The sequence below is a fragment of the Marmota monax genome, unplaced genomic scaffold, assembly GCF_021218885.2.
Source record: "Marmota monax isolate L192 unplaced genomic scaffold, Marmota_monax_Labrador192_F-V1.1 WCK01_AAM20220418_F8-fsc00007, whole genome shotgun sequence".
NCBI lineage: Eukaryota > Metazoa > Chordata > Mammalia > Rodentia > Sciuridae > Marmota > Marmota monax.
This window is the reverse complement of record NW_026692781.1, coordinates 9,426,007-9,449,834: the sequence shown is the minus strand read 5'-3', so window position 1 is coordinate 9,449,834 and position 23,828 is coordinate 9,426,007. Positions and strand designations below refer to the sequence as shown.

The following is a 23,828-nucleotide window of genomic DNA, read 5'->3' as shown; positions in this document are numbered from 1 at the left end:
TTAATGAATCAACAGCATACACTAAACAAGTTGTCTTTAGAGAAACACACATAAAGCAATGCTGTTATTGATTGGTTAATGAAAATGCTGTGACCAGAGGCACACAGGAACCTAACTCTGTGTTTCCCTTAAGAGCAGTGGTTCAGTGTTTGCTACTAAATTTAATGTTAGAGGTGATTTATAGAAAATAACTACTACAATAAGTGAAAATAAACTGTATTTGCTGCCATTACTTCATTGTCCATTTATTCATGTAATTTTTTATTTCTTCTTTAAGCAAACATATTTGAACATTTCTGGGCTCCACGTGACAGAATTTTCTCTTTATGTACTTAAATGCCCCCTACTTATAGTCTTGCTGTGTCCCTGTGACTCAGAGTGTTTGTGTGGTTTATGATAACACATCATAAATGAAGTGTGAGGTTACATTTTAAAGCTTGGGAATTGAAGGCTGAATGTTTTGGTTCCATGGCCATTTTGAGCTTCCTGTTCAACTTTCTCAATAAACTTTCTAGAATTTTTCTTGCCTCCTTGGGCAAGATTTGTAGGACAAGATTTGCCAGTGGTTTTGTGTTAGATGCCAGCAGAGCCAGGGGTTATGACTGGCCTTACCTTTCCACACCAAAACATGATACGTCTTCCAATTTAGTCACATAGTCTCGCAGGTGGGGCTTCTGGCTGGCAGAATGATTCCTCAGCTAGGCGTTGCTGATGAGAAGTCAGACCACACTGGCTTGTTCCCTTTGTCTAATTAATCCATCTCCCTCATGTGTTTGTCTTCCTTCTCTTCCCACTGCCTCTTCCCACTGTCTCTTAAATCTGCACTCAACCAGAACAAGGGAAATGGACTTGAAGAGCAGATGTTCATCTCCTATTTGTGGTTCCCTGGAGAGAGACTCTTCCATGGAGGTGTTTCTCATTTTCTGGCTTTGATTGTCCAGGATGTGTTGGAACTAGGATCTGTGATACTGCTATTCTTCTCTCTTCATGTTACCAAGACCTGTTACACAGGAATCCCCCAAGTGGAACAGGGGTGGGGGAATAGAGAAATACTCAACACTTCTGGAGATTAAAATTATTTGGTCAGTTTGACTGAAAAAGAAAAATTCTAATGATTTCAGAGCTCTTTCAGTGAAATAATCATTAAGCCCAAATAAATAATAACTATTGAGTATTATATCATGGCTCTAAGAAATGAGTACCAGGAGTAAAAATCAATGGGTACAGTAAATTTCTTTGAACATTTTTGTAAAACTGTAGTCTAAGAAAGGAAGGACCAAGGCTAAAAAAACCTTTGAATGTTCTTTAGTGTTTAATGCAATGCCTAGGACAAATAGAAGTCAGCTAATATATATTAAATGAATTAGAGATTAAAACATCTTTTTAAAATATAAATATTCAGTAGTATTAATTTTGTATTTATTCTTTCAGATACAGATGAATATAGACCTCCTGTTTGGAAATCTTACTGTAAGTATACAAATAAATTTAATTGTGTGGGATATAGTGTTAAGTAACATAAGCATATTGGGATCATTAGATATAAAGATTCATTCTATTATGTACCCATTATTGAAAAATTAATTCACAACAAAGAAATAATTGTGGTATAAGTGTTTCCACAAAATCTGTATCATGTTGGAGTGTGTGAAGTACAACTCCTTGCAGAATTCCATGTTGGAGACCCTGAGATCACTTGCTCAGAATGGCTCAGGAAGGAGAAGTTGAGAATTCAAGCAGTCTAACTCTTCTGGTCCTCATCCTTTATATGACAAAAGTAATATATAGATGATGATAAGTTGGGAGGTTGTGTTAATAGAAAAAATGAGTGAAAAGATGCAGAAAAAAGTGATCTTTTTGATAATATTCTCAAAATGTGAGAACATGGTTATCCTTCCTTCCTTTTTTATGATGCTGGACCCTTGAACATGCTGAAATGATGCAAGTGAAAAGGAACCAGCATTTCTGAGAAGCTCAATGGTGGCTGTCATCTATTGCCAGGTTTTTATGATGCCAGGGCCTCACACGTGTTAGGCAAGTGCAGGAGGAACATTAGATTTCTATATTGCTCTTTAAACTTTGCATTAGAATAAATATTTCTTTGAGAGAATGGAGGTTCTTTATTTTCCTTCTTTACTAGAGAATATCATTTATTAAGCAAGAGAGATTCCTGATTTTTTTAAAGAATAGAAATAAAGTTAATATAATCAAAGTAGTTTTTAAAAAAACCTATGATTTTACTATTATAGAAACAGTACTGGTTTTTGTATGTTGTCTGTAGTTTAATAAGCAACCTAATATTAACATCTTTGCAAAGGTAGAGAGTGATTCTAAATATTGATGTTTGTAAATTGTTCAGATTTCCTGACTAAAGGAGCAGTAATTCAGGTTCTCATTGATTTATGTTCCCAGAATAGCAGATAATTTTATTTTAATAGGTTGCCACTTTGGGATAATTATAATAACTAAAATATGAATAGTCTGTAAATATGGCAATTGGTGATTTTTCCCTCCTACTGGAATTTGTAAATTTTTCTTTTGTGAGTTAAGTTCTTAGAATAAAAACTCTCTAAGAAACAGAACTGTAGCCTTTGGGGCAACTAGGAGGACCAAAAGAAATTGAAAAGTAACTTTCTATGATTAAAGGTCTTGAAAAAGCAAACAATTATACCCTTTGAAACCGATGAAGATGAAGGGGAAACTTAGATCAATTCTCATGTGACAGTATTGTCAACGTTTTTCTTTATGAGCTTATCTTCATGTTTGCGTACTGAATAGGTAAATGCTTCCTGATGATAACCAGGTACTACAATATTTGTGCTTTGAATCACAGTCAACATTTCCCTTGCTCTAGTAACTTTTGATGTTCTTCTTGACTGTCGCTCAGTTATTATAAGTTGAGTTTTTATAGGTTACCGTACTTTCCAGAGCATTTTATTGACAAAGGAATCTAATCTTTTGAGAACTATTACTAAGAGCCAAAACATGATCCTGGTTTTCATCTTCTAGTTATAGTAACTAATATGGAGGAATGGACTTAAGTAATCCTTCTTTTTTACAAATCATGTTTTGCCTTCACTTAAGGAGAATGTTGGTTTACATCCTTGGACTCTCAGAGCCAAATACCAGTGACCCAATAGGCTGAGTCGAGAATCATAAGTTCGAGGCCAGCCTCAACAACTTAGTGAGCCTCAGTCTCAAAAAAGAACTAATGTTGTAGCTCAGTGGTAAAATGCCCCTGGGTTTAACATACTCAGAACTCCTCCATATCCACACACACACCTTTTTTTTTTTTTTTTTAATTTCAGTGCTTTCTCCCCCTTCTTTGTCTCAGAATTACTTTTCTCACATCATCTCTTTAATCTCTAATAAAACTATATTCACAGGAGGATTTTGTTTTGTTTTGATCTGTTCTAGGGATTGAACCCAGGGTCACTCTACGGTTGAGCTACACCCACCCCTTTTTATTTTCATTTTCAGAAAGGGTCTTATTAAGTTGCTGAATCCGACCTTGAACTTGAGCTCTTTCTACTTTAGCCTCCAGAGTAACTGGATAACAGGCGTGTGCCACCATGCCCAGTTTCACAGTTGTGTGTGTGTGTGTGTTTTTTTTTTTTTTTTTTAGTACCAAAGATTGAACTCAGGGGCACTTAACCCCTGAGCCACATCCCTAGCTCTTTTTTTGTATATGATTTAGAGAGACAGGGTCTCACTGAGTTGCTTAGCGCCTCACTAAGTTGCTGAGGCTGGCTTCGAACTTGTGATTCCCCCTGCTTCAGCCTCCAGAGCTGCTGGGATTATAGGCATGAACCACTGTGCCTCGTCAGAGTTATATTTTTGATTAAAAAAAAAAAAACACTCTCATGAAATATGAGCTAATGAAATATATCTAAAATTATTTTAATATGTACCACTCAGGGATTTTTGCAGCCATGGGAAAAAGGCAAAGAATACTTTTCTATTAGTAGAATTTCAGGCATGACCAAGGAAGTACTTTTGTTATTTATTTATTTTTGTATTACTGGAGACTGCACTAGGGCCTCACATTTGATAGGCAACCACTCTAAAACTGAGTTACATCCTCAGCCCTGTTTTTTTTTTTTTGTTTTGTTTTGTTTTGTTTTTTAAATTTTCAAGCATGAAAAGTATATCTTCTTGGTTCCTCTTAAATTGTAGCATTACCCTGATGTAATAACTTAGTGATGAACTTAATGCATTCTGGTAATAAAATATTATTATAAAGAATTATATTTATTATCATTAATCACCTATATTTAGTGACAGCTACTCTTTATTGAGAACTTTCTCTGTGCCAGGGCCTATTTTAAGTCACAATATAGAGCAGTGGTGTGTCTATGTATGTTCTCAGTATATGCTATATATGTATATATACATATATACGTACATACAGTCTAATTATATATGTACACAAAAAGCCTAACTGTGTATGTTTATGTTCCCATGTTTATGTGTATGTTCCCATGGCATAAATGAATGAAAATGGTCAGAGATGGAATCAATATAATGACATCCAGTTAAAATGAGTCATGCATTATCTGACAATACTGGATGTCTGGATAGTTTAATGTTATGTTGACAAAACATCTAAGTAACTATAGCATTAATTTAAATTCTTTTATATGTGATTATATATTTAGAAACAGAAAAAAGTTAAATATGAACAAGTTTAAACTTACTTTTTTCAACAGCCACACATCCTATTCATTCTTTTTTTCAATTTAAATCAAAAAGCCTGAAGTAAGCAAGGCTGAAAGTAGGTCATTGGTATCGTATAATTTTCACTGATCCATTTTCAGATACACTTAAAATCATCAGCTCTATTGGCAAATTATTTTAGTAGGTGAATTATTTCTTTTACTGCATTTAACCCTGTGGCATGCGTGAGTGAATACCTAGTGGTATGAAGTGAATAAGTGGTAATTCTTTTGTCTCAGAAATTTTGCTTTTAAGGAAGATTATATTTGAAGATAGATACTTGAAATATAAATGTGTGTGTTATTTCGAGCCTACTAGCCCTAATTTTGGTTTCAAGTTTAACAACATTGCTGATTTATATCAGATGTATGCTTTAATACAGCCACAATAAGTTAGGGAAAATAAATGACCAGATTATAGAGAAGAGCTAAGTGTCTAGCACTGATTTGTTATAAGGTAAAAAGACATTTGTGGTGGATTATGATTTTTGTTTGTGCTTGCTCTTAGACTTTCACTAAATTTATTTTTATTTGCTTTCTTTGTTTTGTTCACAGCATGATTTAATTTAATAGCAAATAATACTGTACCAGTTTTCTTACGAACATAGAAATCAGCCAGTATGTTATTTCTAATGTGTTCCTAAGTTCTACAAAAGGGGAACTAATTTTTGATTTCTGCCTTCTCACAGTATATCAGCTGCAACAGGAAGCTCCTCATCCTCGAAGGATTACCTGTACTTGTGAGGTGGGTATATTGAAACCATTACAACAAAATTCTTCGCTGTTATTTATTTTCCAAACTGTGACCTTCCTCAGAGGCTTGGTTCTTTGTGAGATTGACCATGTATGCTGGTCATGTATGCTGGTTGTCATCATAAAAATTGTTACTCGAATGTATTTTTCTTAACATTTTACTTGACATAATTGCCACTCATTCAGAGATTGTTGTGAACGTCATAGAATATGATAGTGTAGTTTTAAATGATGCTAGTATTCTTTTCAGTTAATTCATTTTAATTCAGTAATTTCATGTTTTACTCTTTTATTTTTATAAACAAAGTTTGATGGCTGGGGATACAGCTCAGTTAGTAGAGTGTCTGCCTTGCATGCAGAAAGCCTTGGGTTCTAATACCCAGCACCACAACAAAAACACCAAAACAAAAATAAAGTTTGAAGGTGTTATTGTAAGATTATTGGAATGTTTTTTTTTTTTCCATTGAGAGAAAGATTTAACAAATCTTGATGTAAAAAATGAATAAGGCATGGGTAATTCATCAGAAGATACTACATATGACAATATATGAAAAGACAACTAAGTTGATAATAAGAAAAATGCAAATGAAAACACACAGAAAGGCTATTTTCACTTTACAGCCTGATAAAAATTCAAAAGCTTACAACTTACTTATTTGACAAGACTCTGAGAAAATAGATACTCTTACACATTGCTAATGGGAGTATGAAATGTTATGGCTTGATGAGAACTTTGTAATACTTAATAAAACTATACCTAAATTTTTCCTTTGACCTACTTCTAGTTTCTAGGGATTTACCCTGGTGAATTACCTGTTCACATGTGGAAGAACATACGCTACAAGTTTTTCATTGTAGGGTTGTTAGTAATAGCAGAATATTGGGGAAGAAACTAAATGTGCAAAGGAGTCTGATTGAATTGAATAGAACTTAATGGTAGAAAGAATAAGAAATATAGATAGAAAATGTACATGTATATAGTATGTATGGTCCTTTTTAGTAAGGAAAAATGGAAAATAAGAAAAAGAAACTTAATTTTACAAAAGAGAAACACAGGAAGAATTAATCAGAGACCAGTGAAATAGCCATTATAAGGAAGGGGTGGGTAGTACTGGTGAGGAGTACTGCTCAAGGATTCCCTCAAGAAAATTTGGGACAATTTGAGCATCGAAAAGAATAATGAGCTGGGCATGAGGGTGCATGTCTGTAATCCCAGCCATTCAGGTAGGAGGATCAGAAGTTCAAGGCCAGCTGGATCGATTTAGTGAACCTGTCTCAAAAAGGGGCTGAAATGTAGTTTAGTGGTAGGTGCTCCTGGGTTCAATCCCCAGTATATAAAAAAAAAGAGAGAGAATATGATACTATGATAGTAATTGATTTTAATACAGTGAATGAAATAATTCATAAGTTCATAATGATATCAAATGATATTAAATGATATCATTTAAAATTTTAAACTAATAAACCAAATTTAAAAAAAATAATAACCCATCCCAATTCAGAGAGGTAAAACAAGGGGGGAAATGTGAGGTTGTTCTTTACAGGGGAATGGCAGTTAAAATGTAGAAAGAACAATAAAATTATAAAATCACTGTTTTATACTTTTATTTGACTCTAATAAGATTTGTCATTAGATGTTAAAACTATTGAGCGAAAGCCTCTAAATGAATATGGTAGGATATTCACATGGTCTCAATATATTAAGCCACCAACTATTTATTAATTGCAAAGAGAAAAACACATCTTTATAATGGAGAGATCTGGCAATCATGCCCTTAACTAATTTAGCCTTACCTTTAGTGGAACAAACTGACACATGCCTCCTGAAGTTATACACACTGTGTTACCTATGTAGTATTCTATCAAAAATGCTTAACTAAAATCTAATCATGAATTATGAATCTGACAAATCCAGAAAAATACATTCTCTAAGACATCTATCTAGGATTATAAATAATGTCATTATCATAAAAGGCGAAACAATGGTGAGACCATGGAAAATCAAAGGAGACAAAAGAGAAGTGGTAATCAAATTTAGATTATGTACCTAGATCCTATCCTGAAGGGTTTTTTTTTCTGTGTATATACATACATACACACACACACATATATACGTGTGTGTGTCTGTCTGTGTGTGTACATATATATGTTTGTAAAATCTATAAATTTTGGGCACAATTCAAGAAATTTGAATTTTGGCTATATATTAGATAAAATGTAATCATAGCAACTAACTTACTTAAATGGTACATTATTTAAAAGAATTGCTTCTTCATGGATAAAAATGTTAAAATGTCATTGTAACATCTTGTTTAAACAATACTATAGCTTTGAAAGTGTACAGTTACAAAGAGAACCAATTTACAAAATTTGGCAGAACTTTCATAAGATTGTCTTTTGAATGTCTAGTTGCAATTTATATAGAGAATGTACAGTCTGGATATGTAAGTATGCAGTGAGCATGTAGTGCTTGATTGTATTTCAAAGATACTGTGCCACCATTAAGAATGATTAATTTTATATTAATAAGAACTTGAAAGTACTATTGTAAAAATTTCTATTTTGTTTCATGTTCTGTTGAGACATAACTTTTTAACACTGAAAATGAGATATTAACAGTATTAACCTGAAGTATTTATTCATAGCACCATTATATTGAGAAATAGGTGTACTATGCCTTTCTCAAAAGAATTTAAGACCACACAAAAGAAAAATATAATAAAATAAAAATAGAAAAGTTGAGGAGTTTATTGCAATGCTGATTAAGGACAGACGTAATTGTGGAAAATTTTTTCACAGTAATAAACTATATAACTCTTAAGGATCAGTAAAGCTGATATGATCCTGTTTTTTCCTGAACTAAATTCCTTTAATAAAAGTTCAGTTGGCATAGCATTAAGGAACAACAGTTCAGTGAAGTTCATTTCTAAAGGGCTAAGATGGTATGAACTAAGTGGATAGCCTTCTGGTGGGCCACCTTGATGCAGACACAGTGAGGAATACTGGAGGAGTAGATGGTTCTTAGAATCTCTGAAAATAATTTCTCTTGATTTTTAGCTTTGTGATGTGATTGGCTGAATACTGCCATCATCTGAGGAATGAGACCATTCACATTCTATATTGCTGGTTAAAGTTATGCATAATAAGCACTGGGAAATCAGAAAAGCAAATTGTACAATTGGCATTTTATTTCTTAAATTGAAAAATATAGTAGTCATTTTCACTCTGGTTGAATATGTTTTAACAAAAAAAATTAGCAATCAAGTTTTTACTTAATTTTTTTTTTTTTTTTTGTACTAGGGATTGAACCCAAAGGTGTTTAACCACTAAGCCACATCCACAGCCCATTTTTTATTTTGAGACAGGATGTCATTAGTTGCTCAGGGCCTCAAGTTGTTGAGGCTGGCTTGAACTTGTGATCCTCCTGCCTTGGTTTACCAAGCTACTACAAACAAATTTTCATGGTAAATTGGAGGGCAAAGAATGCTGCTGTTTGTGCAAAAGGACTTAATGTGGACCAACTCTCTTTTCACATTGTAACCAGCCTTATGATACCGGTGAGCAGTTCTGCTCTCTTGCATGTTGAAGTATAACATTAGAGAAGCAGGCCAAGGCAAGCATATAAAGCAGAGTTTATTTTAAAAAGGGAGAAGGGGGGGCCATAGCTGGTATCCTGGTATCCCAAGAAGCAAGGGTGTTTTGCCTTTTTATGTGTCCTAGGCTTCCTTTGTTCTGCTCTCTTTCCTTTATCTCTCTCCTTCCTGCTTACCTGACTAGGGCTAGGAGTTGCTCAGTGGAATGACCAAAAGGTGAGAAGCAGATGGACTGGAGGGGCCAAGTTGGAGTGATTAGGGCAGGAAGGGGCGGGGTGTAATTAACATCTCTCTATAGAAAGGGACAGTCCCTGAGACAGGTTACCTTAGCAACATGTTGGAGCAGGGGCAGGTTATCTTGATAAGGATGGAGGAAGGGCTCTGAAGGAATTAGCATTTCAATTCCTCCATTCTCTGGATCTGACCCTTGCCTCTCTGCCTGTCTAATTCTGGTTTCACTTACATATTTGAATGTTGCAATCTCTAAGTTTTAAGTACCATTAATGAGGATTAAGTGTGAATGTGTAAAATATGTATCTTTATTTTGAAAATTAGAGGTGATACATATTTGACCTTACATTTCTGTTTTCCCCAGTGATAATTAAACAGCAATAACTAAATAGGGATAAATGGTCTTCTTTTAAAGAAATTATATTCATATCCAATATTATTATAATGATTAGGTTTATAGAGACACTGAAAAATATAAACCACTAGTTCTGATGGCCTGGCTCATTCTATTAAGTTAAATTTCTATGTAACAATTAACAAGGATATCCATTTGAAATAAAGTTAAAGGATTAATCAGAGTGGAGTAGATGTACTCTAAAGTTACTTTTTCAGGGAGAAAGTTTCAGTCTTAGGCTTGATTAACTAATTATTCGATTTGGAAGATGTGAAGGTTATTGGGAATGATAAACACTAAGGATAAAAATGTACTGAATTTCTAGTTAATGTTCAGCCTCAAGTACTTAACAGAGGATTTGGATCACTATGTGTTTTTCTAGACTAAATGTGGTGAGAAAAAGAGAAAAGTTAATACAATTAATAGATTAATAGTTCTTTTTAAGTGATATGTATTAATTATCTGTTAGTTCAAATTATAATTTAAAAAATGGATTCCATGATTTGTCTTTGAGAAATTTCCCTGATAGTCCTAAGAAAAGGAGAACTGACCCCACCCCATGTGTTTGTGTACATTTCACCTCTTTTCAACCATGGCAGTATATCACAGATTGTAAATTCAGGGACTGGGGATTTGTATCAAACCTTAAGGGAACTTGTATTTGGAGCCATGTTGTATGATTCTTTTCTTGTGATCTAGATTTAGTTCTGGTGACAAAATCCATGTTCTACTTTTTCTCAGCTGAATTTCGGCATATACTTGCAACCAAGATGCCTAGCACTATATTTTAAAACCAGAATTATCAACTATTGAATCACAAATTATTAGGGGCAGAACTTTAAAATGCAAAATATCTAAAACAATTTCACAAAAAATCAAGTTGTACTTTTTTTTTTGATCCAGAAAAATATTATCAATTGCTTTTGTTAATGCTAAAAAATATTTTTTTTTTTCCTCCTCTCTCTTCTTTTGGGTGATCCTGGGTATCCAACCTGGAGCTTGCACATGTAAGCCAAGTGCTGTGCCATTGAGCTCCATCCAAAAAAGTCTAGCTTTTTTTCTTATAAGCTGTTGTTAAGACAAATTTTGAAATCAAAACAAAAATAATTATTTTTTTAGGAATAAGATGTCCATATCCACAACTTAGTATTTTAGACATGCTTTAGAAACTAAGCAAATACTTAAAAGCTTGAAAAGGATTCTTTTTAATGCTTTTACACAATGCAGTTGTATCTTACAGGAGAGTTAATTCTGAAATTAGTTTAAAAACATGAATGTGTTTAGTTAGAATGACTCTTGGTAATCTCTTTTCACCCATAAAGTAATGTAACATGTTTTTGATACAGCTCTCTCATTAAATATATTCAGTGAAATGCAATATATGATATAAATATTAAATATATATTTATCATTTTTATTATATAAAAAGTGATTTTGTTTTATTATTTTATGCCAAGCACCTGGTTGAATTAAAATAAGTGTGTATCTGTGTGTGTTTGTGTGTCTATTTATAGAGACCCTGGTATAAATTTCATAGGTGATCTTGTTGCTGAAAGCTTGGTCTTTGCCCCTGATGCCAACCCAATATAGAGGACATAATTTTGAGGCAGAGGAAAAAATTGTATTGCTTTGCTAGCAAAGGAGAAACACAGTGACTCCTGTCCCAAAGTCTGTGACTCTGCCCACAGCAGGAGCAGGGGGCTTTTAAAAATGTGATTCAAAGGCTACATTCCTCGTGCTCACCATTAGAGTTGTAATTCACTTGTTAATTTGGTAGATAGACATTTTTGAGATCTTCAGGTATCATCCCCAAAGTCAGGATTGCTTCTTTGCTATGTTTGATATGTACGGAAAGAGGACAGTAGCTCTTTCCACTTTGCCAGATTCTAGTTCCTCTCATCTACGTTAGTATGTAATGCTAGCAGTTCTCCCCTCTCCTCCATTAATTGTTTTTCCCTTTCTACAAGATTATTCTGATCATCCTATAAACATCAATTATTTCCATATTTTTAAAAAAAATTCTCTTGATCCTTTTTTCCTCCCTCTGCCCTGCTCAACTTCTTTGCTTTCTTTAGTAGAAAACATTTGAAAATATTATCTGTACTTCTTATGTCTAATCCTGCTTTTCTCATTTTTTTCTTCCCCTACTCCCATCAGACTTTAAACCACCACAACTCTAGCAGAACTACTTTGGCATGGTTACCTCTGCCTGCCACATGCAAATCTAACATTCTATTGTTTATCATGTCAGCAGCATTTGACACAGGTGAAAAAGCTCTTCTCCACAATGTACTCTTCTCTCTTTAGTTTTAGGACATGGTACAGTCTCATTTTCTGGATCTTCTCTCCCTGATCGCTTGATTCTTGGGTACTGCAGGTCTTGTGATGCTTGTTTCTTCTCTACCTATATTTACTACCTGATGATCCTGCCAGTTTGGGGTATTAATACAATTTATATTTCTAGTCCAGTCTTTTCTCCTAAATGCCAGACTATATATACAATTGTCCACTCTACAATCCTTTCAAAGACATCTAATAAACATCTCAAATGTAAATAGCATGTTCAAAACAGAACTGATCTGTACCTTCCTCCCCAAATATGCTATTACCGCAGCCTTCCAAGTCTGGGTTTACTTACTTGCTGTGGCCCATATAAAAAACCAGGCATTATATTTAACTTTTTTCAAGTCAACCTACCCATGAGGCCACATTGACTTCAGCTAGTGTTATTCTGGAGTTTTAGTTCCTTGACTGTTATTATGAAATTATAAAACTTGGAAATAAGCATATAAATATTTGTATAAATATAAAATGTTTTTAATATTGCATGCAATATTTCAATTCCTAATTTGATACATTTACAAGTAAAATAATTTACAAGTAATATAATTTACAAATAATTATTTGTAAAAATACTTTACAAATAATACATTTACAAGTAAATCATTCATCATTTTTACATTCTGACTAGCCCTTTAATTTGATTATCTGAGTAATTTTGTGAGTTTGAAAAGATCATTCCAAACCATTATTTAACTAGTATTGTTACTGGAGTCCTAGCCCAGAAGTTTTGTCTCCAGAGATTCCCAACAGACCAGGTCTGGTCAGTTTCCCCAGAAAGAATCCAGATAGCAAAAAGATATGTGGTGGTGAAACAGGAAAGAAATTTTTTTCAGTATGGCCAATCCTGGGAAGATGAACCAGCCCCTGTCTTAGGGGTACTAACAATAACTCCAGGATTATATAGCAGAAGAACAAAGGCACAGGCCAAGAAGTTTGTGTAGTTAAACAATCTTGGGTAAATGAGGGTCTGGTTGATCATTATTTCAGATCCAGTCATGAAGAGACCTGCTGGCCACAGGGAGGTCAGTACCACTTGGGGGCACTTTCAGTTTCTACCATGGGGTGTTTGTCTGTAGTGTTCACTGTTCCTAGAATTTGGGATAAGCTGGAAAAGGAGAAATAACTCCAAGAGAACAGATCAGAGAAACAAAATGAGTGAGTTAAAGCAATGACTGACGGGGCCTTCTTCAAATCAAAGGAGCCCTCATTACAATATCTTAGACACCACTAAAACTTCTAGATGCTGTTGTAGGGTGAGAAAAACTTTTTTACCTTCTTAGATTTTGGAGCTGGGAACTGCTAATTAAACTGACAAATGGCAGATTAACAGAAGAAAAGGTTTATTTCATATGTACATGGAATGGAGGATTCACAGAAAAGAAGTAAAAACCCTGAAAAAGAGATAATAACCTTTTTGTTAAAATACTATTTTAACAAAAGGAAAAGAGACTAGACAAGGAAAAGGGTGTTAGGTCTGGGGAGGGGAATATATTATAGGAAGAAAATGTAAACTAAATATATTATTTATTTGGTAAAAGTTTTTTATGCAGACTCAGGTCTTCTCAGGTGACACAGTTGTCTCTAAAGTTAGTCTCTTAGGGTACCCGAGAGGAGCACATATTGACATATGGAAATTTGCTTTACAGGTGTAAATTTCCTTCACAAAAAGTGAAATGTATACCCTACTTTTAGGGAGAGGAGGGAGGACAGAGAGCTTCTTTTATGTTTGATGTTTCTTAATCACCTTTAACTCAAAATCCCTATGCCAATGTGGCATATTTTGGGATGACATATTCTGATCTTCACTATCTAGATGAGATGAATTAGTTTAAATTTCTTGTTTTGCATTTCCAATATTAAAAAAAAAAAACAGGAAAGGTCATTGCTGTGGGAATTTTATTTTTGAACACACTGTTTTTAATAACAGTACTATTTTATTTTAATCCTCAATGTTTACATAATTTTAAAAAATTTATAATTATTTTGGGTTAATAAAAAAATTATTTAGAATATAATGCCAAAAGCAATTGTGTTATGAAGTTGATTAATTAGACAATTAATGGAAGCATAATAGAGATTTATTAGAGGACTGTTTAATAAATAATCCATATTTGTCTTGAATTGGGAAATGTAATAGACTGCCATATCATTTGAATGTGGCAAATCAGGGGTATTGGTAGAATTTTCGTCAAGTATCCAAAAAAACTCCTTTTACATTCATGACATAGGTCTGCTGAATAAATAATCCATATTTGTCTTGGATTGGGAAATGCAATAGAACTTTTCCTTCAACCAGCTGCAAAGGTCTCATGGTTTGATAGAAAGACCATAATCTTCTCTTAAAGGTTGGGGACCCCATTCTAATGTGTCTGAGGCTCCAATATTAGGTTACACAAAAGTTATTCTTGATTTCTATTTCAAAAGGCAATATATATAGTTAATATATAAATCACACTATTACAGATAATATTAAAGTTTCTTTTATACCTTTCCAGTTGTCCCCCCAAGGTCCTTTGTCCCCTACTTTACAGGAGGTAACTCTTTAAATTTGGTATGTATGCTTCCAGATTGCTCTTGATGCTATAAATATATATTATTGTACATATCTGCTTTTTCCTAAATGATGACATGTTATCCTCATTATTATGTAACTTTTAAAAATATTTTTTCAGTTGTATATGGACACAATATCTTTATTTATTCTTTTTTTTTAAGTGTTACTGAATTTTGATCCCAGTGCCTCACGTATGCGAGGCAAGTGCTCTACTACTCAGCTATAGCCCCAGCCCTGTAACTTATTTTTGTATTCAGTAGTTTGTAATTCATCCATGTTAGTCCCTATATAGATCTACATCATTCTATCAAACTGCATATTATTTATACTACAAAAGAAGCTTATTTCTCTATTGGTGCATATTTATTTCTATTTTATTTTTTAAAAAAATTTTTATAGTTGTAGATGAACAGAATGCCTTTATTCTATTTGTTTATTTTTATGTGGTACTGAGGATCAAACCCAGTGCCTCAAGCATGCTAGGCAAGTGCTCTGCCACTGAGCTACAGCCCCAGCCCTTTATTTCCATTTTAAAAATAACTAGGAATAGTGCTTATATGAACATTCTTATACATATTTTCATGGGTACATGTGCAAGTGTTCTTCTAGAGTAAAAACAGTATTTGCGCATTTTCAGTTTGAATATATAATATTAAAGTGTTTTTCTGAGCAGCATTTTTAATCATATAAATTAATTCTTCAAGTTAAGACCTGAATATTGGATTTTCATCTCAGAAGCAAAGGTTTGTTTTCAAGCAGATCCATCACCCCACTTTTTAGTCCTGGACCTAAAAATAGAATAGCCATTATAGGTTACTGTAGGGGCCAAATGGCATATTTTTAGTCCAGTGAGTTTTATGAGGGAAAAAATTATGGAACAAGATCAAATCAGGTGGGATAGTAGGATAATAAATAACCTGACTATAATCTCAGCAGAAAACAGAAGATTCCTGAAAAGTATGGACTAAGAATAATTTTTAATAAAAGGTAAAATATTGACTTTCCTACAGAAGTGAAAATGAACATGTGAAATGTTTATTTCACTCTCATGAGAGAGAACCAAGAAGAAGTCAAAGCACAGATTTATATAGACTCAAGGGATACTGAGATCAATTGCACAAAGAAATTGGTTTTTCTAATTAAAATGTTACCATGCAGGAAAAAACAGATCCATGTTTTAGTTACCTGTAATTAAGAGTTTCAAAAAAACTCAAAGACAGTGTACTAGGCCAGAGTCAGATATGCCAATAGAGTGTGCTGTAGATGATAGACAGCTTTTCATTCACAAATTTCTTCCTATACTATGAGTAAATACCTCAAAGTTGCTAAAAACAGTAGTAGGTCTGGCTGACCAGTAGGTAGATAACCTAGACTTGGCAGCCATATTCCATGTAGAACCTAGCAAGATGATCACTGAAAAAATAGGCTTTGAAGTTGTCCATTTTCAGCCTCATTCAGATGAGTCAGTTTCACATACAAAAGGAATTGGGCCTTTTTTGCCCTAAAAGTTCTAGTTTTATCTTGAGCTCTACCACTTGAACAGGTAACCTTGAACAAGTTATCTAACCTCTCTGATACTCATTTTTTTCCACTACCATATGATCCAGGAATACCACTACTGTGAATTTGTCCAAAGGAAATAAAACCAAAATGTGGAAGAGAGATGTGCACTCCTATGTAGCATTATTTACATGGCCAAGATGTGGAATCAACCCAAGAGTCTGTCAATGAACGAATCAATAAAGAAAATATACAATGAAATTTCATATAGTTCATTCTAATATACAATGGAATAGTGTATATTTCAAATTGAGTACAGCCTTTAAAACAGAAGGAAATCCCATCATCTTTGACAATATGGGTAAACCGGAGGATGTTATATTAAAGGAAATAAGCCAGGTATAAAAAGACAAATATTATATAATGTCACTGTATGTAAGGAGAGAAGATATGATAGGTAGAAAGTATAACATAAATGAAGGGCAAAGAAAAAAAGATTTTAATTCAGAAGTTCCACACACTTCTCCAGACCCATCACTCCCTAAGTCAGTCTCAACCGTAGGCCTCGTATTCCCCAAATTCTTGGGAAATCTGTAAATCTACCAGTGTACATTATTTAACCCACCAACAAATAGATTAAGCAAAAGAAAAAAAAATGATATCTTGAGGAAACTATAATTTAGGGGACTGTCCAGTGCTATTTGTTGATCACAAATGAAGATCACATCAGCTTAAGAATCCAGAGACTGACAGATAACTATAAACCATCCTGAGATCACTGACTATGTCCCTTCCTATATACTTCTCAATATCCACCCCTCATCAAGTTTCTTGTAAAAGAAGAGCTGGGAACTCCCAAAGCGCATCTTTCACTTTGGAGATGGTACGCATTCTCCCTTGAATGCACACTCCTTGCTTTATCCCCAAAGGCCTCTCTCTCTTGAGGTTGCCCCCACTCTCCTTTTAATATGTATCTCCTTTCCTAAATCAACCTCTGTCTGTACCTCTGACTGGCATGTGTTGAGATTCTTTTCTGTCACACATGTCAAGAACCCTGCTGGTCCTAAGTGGAGTTCCCTTCTCTTTGGGAGCTTCTCAGACCCTTCTTAGGAGACAACTTCTATGTGGAATCTAAAAACATTGAACTCAGAAACAGAGATCTGAGTCGTAGTTACCAGTGGCTGGGGGTGGAATGGTGATTGGGGAAATATTGGTAAAAGATATAAAATTTCATTTAGGAAAAAGAGATTCAAGAGCTCTATTGTACAACATGATAACTATAGATAACAATACGTAACAACATATTGTATACTTGATATTTACTAAGAGTAGATTTTACGTGTTCCAGTCACACACACAAAAAGTATACGTGAGATAATGCATATCTTAATTAGTTTGTGTTCGCCATTTCACAGTGTATACATATATCAAAACATGCTATATAATGCCTTTACATATATACATATATTATACAAGTATATACTATGTATAGGTTTTATAATATATACATTTTTGTCAATTAAAAATAAAAGATGAACTTTTTCATGAAAAACAGTTAAAGTGAGACTAATACTATCTTTTGAAGATGAACAGAGTCATCACTTTCTGATGTGGGGATTAAATGATCTCTAAATATAACTAAAACATGGCAAATAGCAGGAGCTCAATAAATGTAGTCCATAGTGTTACCAGGTACCTCTCAGAGGAAATCCTTTTTCATGATAGCACTTACCATTACTATACTTTCTGTTTCCTTATTGTTTTCTTTTTAAAGCTGCTTTATTGTTGCTTGTCTTTATAGCATTAGTTCCAAAACAATTATGACATTTTTAGTTTTATTCAATCATGTGTCCCCTGCAGGTACAGCAATGCTTATCACATATTCACTGTTCAGCAAATATTTGTTGAATGCATGGGGCAAATGCCTTCTATCTTCCTGTCTACCCAGGAAGAATTCCTCAGGATCTATTCTGAGGCTTTCCTCAGCTCTAGCCAGCACACATGCCATGAGAGCTAGGGGAAGAGAAAGTGATGAGGGAAGAGCTGTTGGGAAAACAGAAGGGCAGGATTGTATTGAGATGTTAACAGCATGGAGAATATGGAGTAACAGGAAGGAGAGGAAAAGGAGAGGATGGAGAGAAAGCCACAATCTGTTACGACATGATTGTGGCATTAAGTTTCTGGATGTTTTCTTTTATTCTGTGAATAAAGTGATGTAAATATCTTTTCCAATTCATTACACTTTTAGAAATGAAAGATAGTTCAGTTCAACTCTTCACATACATATTCTCTAAACAGGTTTAGAGAAGTGAAGCAACCTATTAACCCTCCTGTGAACTAGGACTCCATATTCTGACCTTGAATCTTATATAAATGTTTTTCTGTAATATATGCTTTAGTTTACCTCATATACAGAATGTTTAATTAATGTACTGCACATTTGCATTTTCACAAATATACTTTCTTTTTTCTTCCTCAATAGGTAGAAAACAGACCAAAGTATTATGGAAGAGAGTAAGTATGAATTACCAGAATACATTTTCTCGATTGGCATATGTAAGAGACAAGAAAATGGTGCATTTAGTAAAAATAAATAAATAAATAAATAAAGGAAGTATTCAATCTTGGTGGAATTAGATTTTTTTTTTTAAATTACAAGTGTAATTATCCTAAATGGCAAAAATATTTTTAAAAAGGCAATTATAAAGAAGAAAATAGCATGGAAAAATGTACATGCAGTAATGTTAAAGATGTAAGCAATGTGAGTAAATAATTCTAGATATATATGAGGAATGTATATATTTGTATGTGTATTTTGCATGTATTAGATAATATACACACACACATATGGAGGCATGTAGTGATTTATTCTATATTTCTACCTTTCTTCCCCAAAATTTTCTGTAAGCAGTGTACATTCTCTTTATTATCGGGGGAAAAGAAAAAGAAAAGAAAATCATAGCTACTCAGAAACCATGGTTGTTAAGAATTTAAAGTGTTGGGTAGGATGTGGTAGCACATGCCTATAATCTCAGCTACTTGGGAAGCTAAGGCAGGAGGATCACAAATTTGAGGACAGCCTCCTCTACAGCTTAGTGAACCCCTGTCTCAAAAATTAAAAAGGGCTGTGAATATAGCTCAGTGGTAGACTGCCCCTAAAGTCAATCCTCAGTACAAAAAAAAAAAAAAAAAAAAACAGAGGAAGTATTACCTATTTTCTCCTCCCCCCTCCCTCCTCCTCCCTCTGCTCTTTCTCCTCCCCTGTCCTCCTCTCCCTTCTCCCCCCCCCCCTTCTTCCCCTTCCTCCTCTTCCTTCCTCCTCCTTCTTCCTCCTTCTTCTCCCCCCACCTCCTCCAGATTGAATCCAGGAGCACTTTACCACTGAGCCAATCCCCATCCGTTTTTATTTTTTATTTTGAGATAGGGTCCCCCAAAGTTGCTGAGGCAGGCCTCAAACTTGCAACTCTCTTCCCTCAGACTCCCAAGTCACTGGAATTATAGGTGTGTACTGCCATGCCCATCTGAAGTATTACCTTCTAAAGGTCTGTTTTGCTAGCGGTGTTTTGCAAAATTGAGATATTATACATATAAATTATAGTCTAATTTTTTTCCATTTAATATTGATGATGAGCATTGCAACAGTTTTTAAAATTGGCTTTGTGATTCTACAATTGGACAGCAGATTGTACCAAAAATGGCGCAGAATGCTACTCTGATAATTTCTGAAATCTTTAATTTTTCCAAGTGTTGAGAAACAGAAATTTAGCACTTTGGAGAAAAAAAAATAAAATCACATTTTCATTATTCTCCCAATAAAATAATTTTTTCATTACTTGATTACATCAAATAGTCATATATTTACCAGATATTTTAAAATTATTTAAAATTCTAAATACATTTTCTAGACTCTTATGAATGGATCACAGACACATACCTGTGAATTGGGAGGAAGATGATTCCAAAGTTGAGAACTACTGGTATTCTTTACAGTGATATCATAATTTATATAGTCATATTCTGCTTAGGGCAGTTAGACTGTTTTTAAACTGTACAGACTGAGCATCCCTCATCAGAAATGCTTTGGATCAAAAGTGTACCCAATTTCAGAGGATTTCAGATTTTGCTTATCTGGGTTAGGGATGCTCAATCTCTACTATTAAAAGTAATTCCATAAGAAACATCTTGGTGCATAAAGTTTTTTGATAGAAATATTGAGTCAACTGATAAGAATAATTTTAAAGTTCTTTACATTTTGTTGTCAATTTTTATTCCAAAATTTGTTTGAGTTTGATTTTTTAAGGTACTTGAAGGTTTAAAAAAAAACAAATAGATGTTACATGTTACTAATTTTATTAATTGATGTCATTTAAACTCAAAAGTGTATACCAGCAGGCTAATCGAATGGTATATGTTACTGCAAGGGATAGATTACCATCTTTTGCTTCCAGCAAATTCCAAGTTTTAGCATATGAAGCTAGTTCTGAAAAATTGAAAAATTTATGGAGATGAAAACCTCACAAGCCCATTGTAAACCTAGCTGTTCTGATTGTCTTGATTTGAACATATCTATCACGAACTATTTTAAGACTGTTAAGAGAAATAGAGCCATGCCCTTGAGGAAAAACCAAGATTGCCACTTATCCCTAGTAAAGTTCCTAAAGTATTAAGGTGTCATTTCAGGGCCTTTATAATTTATTATTCCAAATTCAAGTAGTTATTGTCTCATAATTTTATACCAATGGAAGCTACAAAGTTTTTTTTTGAGCAATGAATCTCTCCCTCTACCCTCTAAGGTCTTATAGCTGGGACTATGAAATAGACCTAACAATAGGAAGATTAACAGGAGAAAAGTATACAGATTTGTTAACTTTTGATATAGTGTGCACAGGGGCATCACAGGAAAAATAAAATGAATACTCAGTGAGACTGAGAGCTAATATGAGAAGGGGAGGGAAGATGTAGGCCATTTACTCTCAGGAAAGAGTAAATGATTTTTAGGAAACAAATATAGTCCCTGAGAAGAATAATTGAGAGAGATGCTAGTTAGAGACAAAGATTTTTTTGGTGTGATGTCAACTTTTAATTTCCTTTCCTGTGATAAGAATCAGTCTTACCTGATTGATGAAATTCCTGGGGAGGGAATTGATGGCAATTGAGTTGCTTTTGGAGAATCTGACTTTAGGTAGACAAGAGGAGTTCAGAGAAAGACTTTTCCTGCATTTGCTATTTTTTTTAAATGCCTTCAGCTCAAAATAATATGCTAAAAAAAAACATATTTTGGAGTGACATTTCCTGAATTCCTTCATTATTTTTGAGTTACTAAAAAGACATATGTAAAACTTCTTTTTAAATTGTGAATCATCATACAAGTGTAAGGTGATTTTATACTTTTAATAAATTGTCCTCACTGACATTTTTCTTGTTTAATCTTTGTACGTCAGATTATTATAGATGAATTTGCTATATATATATAAAGGTTGTGTTATTTATGTTTATTATTCTCTTTTTTTTTTCTTTGTTAATCAGAAATAAGATTTTGACAGGAAGTGAAAGCAAGTACTGTAGTTGTTTGCTTGTGGTCTGAGTATTCAATAATGCCAATTATGCACATTATTGGGCAATCATGCCAATTAAGGACAACCCAGAGTCCTGGAAAATTGCCAGCATAGACTCTAAGCCAAAATTTTAGAGCAACTGCATCAGTGAAAAGAAAGGAAATGGAATACATTTCCGTCTATTTTTTTAGGAAGTCCATATGGTCAAATGGCTACATAAGTAAGGACTGTCCTCTGAGAGAGGTGGTTGATCATTCTTAGATGGATGTGAATTTTGATTTTGTGGTTGGTAAATTCCATAGCTACTTTGATGCAGTTCTTATCACACAAGAGAAGTGGCCAGAGGCCAGGCCCAGGGAAACACAAGCACAAGCGCTTTCCTTCAATTATGTGACAGTAGTTTGTCTAGAGAAATGGAAGGGGGAGTGTTTTATAGGTAAAATGTGGAAAGTGTGCCATTTCTGAATTGACTTTGTTGCTCAGGTTTCACGGCATGATCTCCAGAGAAGCAGCTGACCAGCTCTTGAGTGTGGCTGAGGGGAGCTACCTTATTCGGGAGAGTCAGCGGCAACCAGGAACCTACACGTTGGCTTTAAGGTTGGTCACAGACCTGCAATTATAACTGTGCTTCATTTAAATCCTCTTAATAGAGGGCTTTAAAATTTAAAAGCATCCAGCATGTAATTGAATTAGTTCTTGTTTTCTTTGGACCTAATTACCATTTTAATAGCTTTGAGACCCTTTAAAAAATTCCTTATGAATGGTGGTACTCAGTAATTAAGAATTTAAAAACTTTAGATGCATTTTTGTTGTAGCTGCTTTCTTCCATTCTATCTTATCCTTTTTCTCTTGTCTTGCTGTGTCAGTTTCCATCTATTTCTTGAATAAGGAAAGAGACTAAAAGAAAGTTCTTTGTAATTCATAAAGCTAAAGCCATGTCATTTCTCTTAGTTGGAGTTGAAATAGCTTTTATTGGGAGCTCTTGGCCCTTCCCTATCAACTGAAATTTGCCTAGTGTTTTGGCTGTTTTTAGTTTATAGTTGTGCCCAGAAACACAAAGAATTATGCCTAGAAATATGATATTTGTTCTTTAGCAATTAGGGAAATGCAAATCAAAACTACACTGAAATTTCATCTCACTCCAATCAGAGTGGCAGTCATCAAGAATACAAACAATACTAAATGCTGGAGAGGATGTGGAGAAAAGGAGAACTTTTACACTGTTGGTGGGATTGTAAATTAGTACAACCACTATGGAAATCAGTATGGAGGTTCCTCAAAAGACTAAGTATGGAACCACCATATGACTCAGTTATACCACGAATTGGTATTTATTGTAAAGAATTAAAGTCAGAATACTGTAGTGACACATGCATACCCATGTTTACAGCAGCACAATTCACAGACAAGCCAAACAATTGAACCAGCCTAAGTGTTCATCAATGGACAAATAGGTAAAAGAATATGTGGCATATATACACAATAAAGTTTTATTTAGCCATAAAAAAGAATGAAATTATGTCATTTTCAGGAAAATGGATGAAACTTGAGAACATCACGTTAAATAAAATAAACCAATTTCAAAAAGTTAAGGATCGTATGTGGAAGACTAAAGAGGAAAAGGAAAAGAAAGAGAGAGGTCATGGAAATTGAGGGGAAATCATTAGGGTAGAAGAAGGATATCAGAGGGAGGGAGGAGGGGAGTGGACAGGGAAATACTGGGGAATGATATTGCCAAGTTATATTATTATATTATGTGTGTATACAAATATGTAACAATGAATGCCACCATTATGTACTACTATAATGCACTAATTAAAAAATATGGGGAAAAAAAAGAACAAATAATGTTACTGCTTAAGGCCAACATATGTTACTCCTCCTCCAACCACCTATGCCTATGAGTGACCAGGGATGTCATTCCTGTCCACAAGATTTAATGTTAATTTTTCTGATAATTAGAATGATATAATTTATCGTTATTTTATACCAAATTTTGAATATGTTGTGTTCTTGCAGAATAGAGCTTGTCACAGTAGTTTATGAAATTTTGCTTTTTATAGGAAGTTATGAAGTATAAATTCCCCTTCAAATCATTTTTTTTTTGAGGATTAGATTGTGAATACAGGTGGAAACATCTGTTCTGACAATTCAAATACTTATTCATTTTATCACTGAACTAGAAGACTG

At 34.0% G+C, this 23,828-nt stretch overlaps 1 protein-coding gene across 2 annotated transcripts in view; it reads left to right on the top strand.

Annotated features, from left to right (window-relative positions):
• Positions 1–23,828, top strand: part of Chn1 (chimerin 1) — a 176,183-nt gene that overhangs the window by 41,814 nt on the left and 110,541 nt on the right. The window contains exons 3-6 of one of the 2 annotated variants that reach the window (XM_046447530.2): positions 1,432–1,470; positions 5,405–5,460; positions 18,566–18,597; positions 22,122–22,235. In XM_046447530.2, the coding sequence (XP_046303486.1) occupies positions 1,432–1,470; positions 5,405–5,460; positions 18,566–18,597; positions 22,122–22,235 (241 nt within the window). Of the gene's footprint in view, positions 1–1,431; positions 1,471–5,404; positions 5,461–18,565; positions 18,598–21,823; positions 21,859–22,121; positions 22,236–23,828 lie in introns of those variants that run through there. The other variant, XM_058580211.1, reaches the window with a different exon arrangement.